The sequence below is a fragment of the Cryptomeria japonica genome, chromosome 8 (genome assembly GCF_030272615.1).
Source record: "Cryptomeria japonica chromosome 8, Sugi_1.0, whole genome shotgun sequence".
In the NCBI taxonomy this organism is placed as follows: Eukaryota; Viridiplantae; Streptophyta; class Pinopsida; order Cupressales; family Cupressaceae; genus Cryptomeria; species Cryptomeria japonica.
In genome coordinates, this window is record NC_081412.1 from 539,642,365 (window position 1) to 539,650,147 (window position 7,783).

At 35.9% G+C, this 7,783-nt stretch overlaps 1 protein-coding gene across 2 annotated transcripts; it reads right to left on the reverse strand.

Annotated features, from left to right (window-relative positions):
• Positions 1-462: 462 nt before the first annotated feature.
• Positions 463-4,363, reverse strand: LOC131027688 (disease resistance protein RUN1-like). Of its 2 annotated transcripts, none has more exons than XM_059209762.1 (7): positions 4,083-4,363; positions 3,844-3,993; positions 3,455-3,750; positions 3,196-3,353; positions 2,074-3,077; positions 1,707-1,997; positions 463-1,604 (listed from the first exon to the last, which is right to left on the reverse strand). In XM_059209762.1, exons 1-7 carry the CDS (start codon positions 4,326-4,328, stop codon positions 651-653), a joined length of 3,099 nt encoding a protein of 1,032 aa, XP_059065745.1. In that variant the 5' UTR covers positions 4,329-4,363; the 3' UTR covers positions 463-650. The 2 variants fall into 2 exon arrangements, with proteins under 2 accessions (XP_059065745.1, XP_057813753.2); XM_057957770.2 differs by having other exon boundaries at positions 1,707-1,994; positions 4,083-4,361.
• Between the last annotated feature and the right edge of the window lie 3,420 nt (positions 4,364-7,783).

Here is a 7,783-nt window from a genome sequence, read left to right on the forward strand (position 1 = left end):
CTATTACTAAGGCACCTAGAAAAAATAATAAATGTGACATGGAAGCAAGAGTTACAATCTCTAGATGATTTTAAATCAATTAGAATTTATTCTTATTCTTAAATATAACACCTTAGTATACAAGCAATACATCAAATTTAAATTTAAATTTTGCTAGTTTAAGCTTTAAAAGTTTAATTCTATGACTATATATTTGGCCTAGTAAAAGGAAGAATAGAATGAGAAACAAAATTAGTAATAATAGAATGAATTAGTTTTTGAAGATAAATGCAAATATAATGAGGTTAAGTTTATGTTAATCAACTTCTACACTAAAATATGTTACTTATACATTGATTATTACATGAAAAATAATGTCATAATACGAAAACCAACAATTAATGGAAAGAATGAAGCTATACAACGAAAAAGACAGAACCGTCTTTTAACATTTGACATCGTCCGTGGATTGGAAGGCAAAAAAAAAAAACCAATGTTATTTTGCTTTATTAAATGTAGAAACATATTTTAGAAACACAAGCAGAGATAATTCTGCCATACAGACATATTTTGGACAGCATTTACAAACATATTTCTACCACACAGACAATAAATAAAGAGAACATTTGGTCACCTCTGCCAAACAGGCAATAAATAAAGAGAACATTTGGTCATCTCTGATTAGAAGGCATGGACTCCTTGTCCTTTAGGTGATCCGGAAGCCAAATAGTTAACCCCCGATTTCTTCGTCTCAGAGCAGAAATAGGACATTCTTTCAAACTGTGACACTGCCTTAAATCTAACTGTGTTAAACATGGAAGTTCCCCAATGTTAGAAGGCAGTTCTTCTAGCTTGAAGCAAACCGATAAATTGAAATCTTGTAATGACCTAAGTTCTCCCACCTTCGACGGCAAAGTTTTCAATTTCATGCAACAACTTAAATCTAATTGTGTTAAAGAAGAAAGCTGCCCAAAGCTAACAGGCAATTCCTTCAGTTCCGGACAGGTACACTTCAGCTCTGCTAATGAGCTAAGTTCCCCAAAGCTACAAGGCAATTCTTTAAGATCGTCTGACCGCAGGCTCAACCTCTTTAACTGACATAGTTGCCCAAAGCTAGAAGGCAAGGCTTCCAATTTCCAGCAGCTTTCTAAATTTAAAATCTGCAAAGAGCTTAATTTTCCAAAGCTTGATGGAAGTTCCTTTAACTTAACACACTCTGCTAGATTCAAATGTTTTAGAGAACTCAGGTCTCCAAAACTTGAGGGCAATTCTTCCAGTTCCTTACAACTTGTTAAGATCAAGTCTTCTAACCAACTTAATTGACCAAAGGAGTTTGGCAGATTCTTCAAAGAATTGCCACCACAGATGCTCAATTTACGTAATGAACGCAGTTCACATACCTGTTCAGACAGCTCCTGCATTTTATCCCATTCATCTAATATCAAAACCTTGAGGCCAGTTAAATGATCCAGCTTTTCGGGTAACTTCTGGAGACTTTTCAATTCTTTTAAATCCAATTCTTCTAAGGAAGAATTTTTTACTACGTTGGCAGGCTTGGACTCCTCCAAATTTGCAGTTTCCTGAGATTGTGCGGTAGCTTTCATCAGCCGTAGCTTCTTGGGTAACTGCATCCATATTGTGATTTAATTGTTAGGAAATTGTTTGCAAATCTAAAGAAACAATTAAACATAAAAAATAAAAAAATAATGAAATGAGGAAGAACTTGCCCGATACAGAGTCACACCATCCTTAAAGACAGGGCCATGGAACACAGCCAGTCGTTCAAGAGATTCCAAATTCACTGGCCATAGGCCAGAGATGTCGCCATCTAATCGGAGAAATCTCAGTTCTTTAAATTTGGGTGTCTTTTGGCCTGATCGTGATACATTTATTTTGTTCCCCAAAGCCAGAACTCTCAACGATTTTTTCATTGAAAGAATGTGATTTTCATCAATTTCATACGCAGCCTCAGTCTCCTCCCTGCTAAACCAAACTCCTTTGATTTGATCGAGCCCCTGCTAAAACATGATATATTTCATTAATACTACTCATTACATTTCTAGCCTATCTTAATACACATATACAAAGACATACCTTATTCTCGACAACAACATCGACCCAGGATTGCATATCTGTAATTCTACTGGATTCAGACATACTCAGCCCTTTTGCTCGGATGATATCATGAACGATCACATTGCCTTTGACGGACGTCTTGAACAAAGCCGCCTCTTCCAGATGTGTGACCTCCTCGGCTCCAACAATGCACTCCACATCGCGGCGGCTCCAGCTAACAAAGAAGCAGCAAATATCCAAAAATGCTTCTTGTGTAGACGCTTCCAGCCCACCATACACAGAATGGACAAGACGTTGGCTCAGGTTTTCTTCGACGACGTCCTTTCCACTCTCCAAGGCTTCAAATATTTGCGTACATCTATCTACCTTGTAGTTCTGCTTACGCAAACGAGCACCAACAATTTCCAATACTAAGGGAATTCCAGCACAGATCTTCAGGATTTTTTGTGTGTCGTCTCCGGTAATATTGTGATTGGAATCTCTGAACAAAATTTTGACGGCGTCTTGGTCGTGTAGAGTACCCACACTATGCTCACGACGTACAAGCCCGGGTTCTTTGAGCATATCCGTCACACCCAAATTTCGAGTTGTGAGAACAATTCTGCTCCGCTTTGGAAGGCCTGTCAAGCGTTTTGGGAAAAGCTCTTGCAAGTCCTCTGCGCGGAGAGCGTTGTCAATAAACAGAAATACTGGCTTATTTTTTTGTGCTTGGAAGGCACTGGAGAGATGATCCCGACCCTCTGCACTATTTCTCAATGTGACATTCCTGTCATAAGTGTATGCTGGGAAGGCGTCTTTCAATATTTGCTGCTGCATACATTTTATGTCGTTCCTGGATGGGTCTTCTTGAATTTGAACAGCCGAATAGTTGTAATCAGTGAGATCTAAGTCCGCAATAACAGCAGTGGCGAGAGTGGTCTTTCCTATGCCCCCAAATCCATAAATAACTACAGCCAGTGGTGACTTTTCTGTTTCCAAGTCCAGCAACCTTACCACTCTTTTTTTCTGGTCTTGGATGCCAACTGCCAATGAGAGCACAGATGAATATTATTCTAACAGCAACAAATGTAAATACTGATGCGAACATGACATGTAAATTTAGTTAAAATTTTCAGAAAAAGAGGGTTTATAAATATTTACCAGCATAATCTGGATAAATAGGGTTCCATGCAGGGAACTCAACTGGCTGGCTATGACGTATTTCTATTGCTACTCTCAATGTAAGATCCCGATACAGTTGATCTATTTTCTGTTGTAGAGCGTTCAAGCTTTTGGAGTCAACGTAAGCCTTCAAAAACCTGCAATACCAGTAATCTCCATCAGAACAACCATGCATGTGTAATGATAACATTAGGAATTCACATTAAATTCAAATTTTTAAGCATTTTTAACATTTTACCCAAAAAGTGTTTTAGACTTTAATTGAGAAGCGCACATCATGGATCCTTGAACAATCAAAACAGTCGCTTCATTCAATATCTTATATTCTTGTGGCATATCATACTTCAACTTTCTTATATGCCCAGCAAGCTTACTCATTTGTTTTAAGAGTTCTATGCAATCACTGCGGTTTTCAGAGATTTGACCCATTTGGTCTACCAAGAAAGCTAAGACCGATAGCCCTCCAACTACCCAATGCACCTTCCCCACACTTTCCAATATTTGTGCAACAGCTCGTCTGTTTCCTTCGTCTTCCTGTAAATACAACTACCGTTAATTCCAACTCCACGTATATGGTTTCAACATGCTGCTAACTAATCTTTAAGTCTGGAAAAGAATTAAAATCACCTTCTCCAGCTGAATATGCTTATTCAGAAATTCGAGGAATACAGACCCACTTTGGAGAAAGGAGGCCCATACTGATTTCGCTCTATCCTTGAGTGTATCCGAATAGGTTTCTGAGCTAGTGCTTCTCTGTAACGTCTTTTCTTGTTTTGACTGCATTTACAAATACGATAATGAGAAACACCAAAAGAAATGAACATTTCTTATGATTAGGGTTGAAGCTAACTCGTTAGCCTACTAACCCTGTTTAGAAGAGACTGCAAGAGCTCGTCGATGAGATCTATCAAATAGTCAACGTCGCCTGCGTTGTTGATCTTTCGAAAAAGGTCTTGACAGTTTTCCAACGTGGGGGTGGGAGGAGGAGGCGGGGGCGGTGGCGAAGCAGGGGGCCGAGGCGCAGGCGGGGGAGGGAGCTGAGACGGAGGGGGCTGAGACGAAGGCGGGGGCGGAGCCTTAGTTTCCTTGGGCTTGGACTCCCAGCAGCCCATGGTAGGCAAAAGCAAGCGAGATGAGATAAAATGTTTCGCAAGTTTGGACAGCGAGCATTGAATGCCTTATAGGTTGCCTATCTCTTCGCTTTTTTAAGTTCCATGTTCTCTTTCGTCGATGAAGTTATTCTTCGTCTTTTTCGGTTCAGAGTTCAGGAATGTTTTAACAGCTGTCGGAAGAAATTTAGGCGCAACCTTTCACAGCTGTAATAAGCATGACGAGGCATAACGATTAAAAATAAAGAACATGTTCCCAAACTGTTGGAACATGTTCCCAAACTATTGGAATCCCTAGGCTTGTGCTTTTATTTAGATAGCTGATCTTTTAATTAAAGGAAGATAAATTAATGAATGATAAAAATAAAAATATCTTGGTAGAAGGCATACAATTGCACCAAGGTTAAGAAACACGAAACATTGAAGATTCTGAGTTTCATTCATATAATGAAACATTGAAAGTAAATTAGAAGCCCTCGTCAATAATATTTGGGCATGGACATGCAAATAATTAACATAGGTCAGCTTGACAAATATGTTTTGAATATAAATAAAAATTGAAATAATAATTAAAATAAAAGTCGAAATGATTCTAGTTGCAAGTCTCTTACATGAGAGGTCTTGGGCTTGAATCTTTTCAATTGGTTCTTAGTTTCACGGAAAAGCTAGAAAATATTGCTTTGGTTGTGATTTATCAAAAAAAATAATTAAAATAAAAAATTTTTTTGATTAATGTTGTAGATAGAGAGATTAATTTGATTTTAACATAAATATGAGATATAAATTTTAAAATTATTTTTTTTTGTGAATATTTAATATGAAGTTTCTAAATATAGACTTTGATCAAGCTCATAGATGCACTTTATACTTGCTTATTACACCCTTGATCTTAAAAAGATCACCTTGAATAGTTTATATAACCTTAAGTTGTGATGAAGATTCTTGAGTGATTTAACATAATAATTGCAACTACTATTGACCTTCCTAATAGAATCTCTCCCACTCTAGGAGCTACTTAAGGTTATCTATATTGCGGAAGGTTTATTATATTGCATTCTATATTGTATCTTTAATATAATATGTTGCAATGCTATTATAGCTTTTCAAGGTGTGGGACATGTTCCTAGGCTACACATTGTATACATATTAAGATCAAAATGTATTGCAAGGTATGTGGTTGTACTTGTGAATCTTGTGGGATTTCTATTTTGTTTATCTTATGTGACATTATATGTCATCTATTTTCATCTTCTTTCCTTTTAATTTATATCAATTCATATTAGTGAGTTTTATTTTTCAACTCCTTTGTACTTTTTATTCTCATCCTAGAGTCCTTAATCTCAAACTTTTCTTTCTATAGTAATGTGGTTACAATAGATGAGCCCATTCTCTCTAATATCCAAAAAAAACTTCCCTTTTTTCTTGTCCATTTCTTCCTTTTACCATGTTTCACTTATGTCATTAATGTTTTGAGAAAGGTGGTCCTGCACCTATTTGAATTGATTTTTTTACTTTTCTCTCTTCTTCTTCTTCTTCTAAAACTTCTTTGTAGCCTCTTTCTTAACCTATTTATTTGTACATTTCAGCCAACTATAAGACCTCCTAGATTTGAGATCCTTTGGGGGTACGAGAATAGTCTTTGTATTACTAATGAAAATTCTAATAATTGGTTCATATGATTATTGAGGGATCTATGAAGTCTTGGGCTCTATAGCTTCAAAATGAATGTCATATATATCTATCACAAAAATTAGATCATTTCGTTTTTCTGTATGCAATGAAAATGACAACTCAATTTTATGAATGAAAGAACTACATACTTATTGATATATTATGATGCACTAGATACCTACTTTTTGATATATTCATTAAAAAAAAATTAAAGTATTTAATTTATGAAATTGACATAAAATAATAATAAAATCTGAAAGCATTTTTAAATGAACTATAAAAGCACACTATATATATAAAAGAAACAATGTGTTTATAACCATTAACAAATAAACAATTCCAAATCCAAATATTTTAAAGCTATCAGACTTTTATATTCAATAAGAATCGATCCCTTAAAACATTTTTATTTTCAAAATATATAAAAATTTGTTATACTGGCTAAGTATTGGGAAACCTATTTCCCTACTGATGCAACATCTCAAGTGGCAGTGCCTTTTGGTGACCGTGTGTGGTGTAAACTCCAGAATTTTAGCACGCCTCCACTTCATATACACCATTTGATGCCATTGTCTATCAAGCACCCAGACTTCTCATTTGACTCTCTGCCTTCTCCGGTCTTTGTAATGATGGTGATACCTTCTTTCTCGAGAAGGGTTTTTTAAATCATTAAAAATTAAAATATAATAAATTTTTCTTTTTCAACTAATTTAAATATGATTAATATTAAATTTTGGGTGCTGAATAGACGTTAACCCATTTGATAGGCATCCCACGTCAGATTACAAGATTTGTATTACTCACATTCCTTTCGTCAGCTTCCGTTCATCTTTTCTCAAGAGTGAATTCCATCTTTCTTTGAATTGACGATGTCTTTTGTACCTACACAGTCGTCAAGTTCGTTGAGGTAAATTTAATATTTTGTATTTTCTTTGATAGACGGTGCCCCATTTGATAGGCATCCCACGGACTCACATTCCTTTCGTATGCTCCCGTTCATCTTTTCACAAGAGTGAATTCCATCTTTCTTTGACATGGTGCCGTCTTTTGTACATACACAGTCGGCATATTCGTGCGGTAAATTTAATATTTTGTTGTATCAAGCATAATAAAAGCTTACAGAAGGTAACAGCCAAGACCAGCATAAACAAACTAACAGCTGGTTATGTCTGCGCTTTATTCACACAATTTTTTTCACTCGTACGCATCTTTCTATTCATCTTTTCTAGAAAGTTATTCCTTGTCATTTTTCTTTGATCATTGATGTGCGTTCAATCAGGGAATCGGGACCCCTTCCCACGCAAGATATATATGACTCTTGTTCCTTCCGTTTGCTTCTATTAATCATCTTTATCACAAACTTAATTCCCATCCTCTTGATGCTCATGAAGAAATAGAATCGGGCACCACTGCCATGCAAATGAAGCACCATATTCTTGTGCTGGTGACTTCATATCATATTTAAGAAAACTTTATTTTGTGAAGCAAAGAATCAAAGGTAAAATATCTGCGTTTACTTCACGCATACTTTATTCAGATTAGAAGATATATATGGCTCTCGATCCTTTGGTTTGCTATTCATCAATCTTTTTCACAAAGTTATTTCCAGGTATCGTTCTTTAATTATTGATGTACTTAGACAGCGAAATTAGAATTAGAATAAGAATAAGAATAGACACCCCTCCCACGCAAAAGACAAATCAATATTCTCATCTGCCTGTCATTTGATATCATATTATGTGAAGCAAAGATTAACGATTTATTCTGATCCAAAGGCCGTCTCTATT

Excerpts from the sequence above, each read along its gene's own strand:
- LOC131027688 (XM_059209762.1), bottom strand. The coding sequence starts at position 4,328 with ATGGGCTGCTGGGAGTCCAAGCCCAAGGAAACTAAGGCTCCGCCCCCG. Across the intron at positions 3,751-3,843 it reads AGCATATTCAGCTGGAGAAG|GAAGACGAAGGAAACAGACG; the intron begins GTGATTTTAATT and ends TTGTATTTACAG. Across the intron at positions 1,998-2,073 it reads ATGTTGTTGTCGAGAATAAG|CAGGGGCTCGATCAAATCAA; the intron begins GTATGTCTTTGT and ends ATCATGTTTTAG.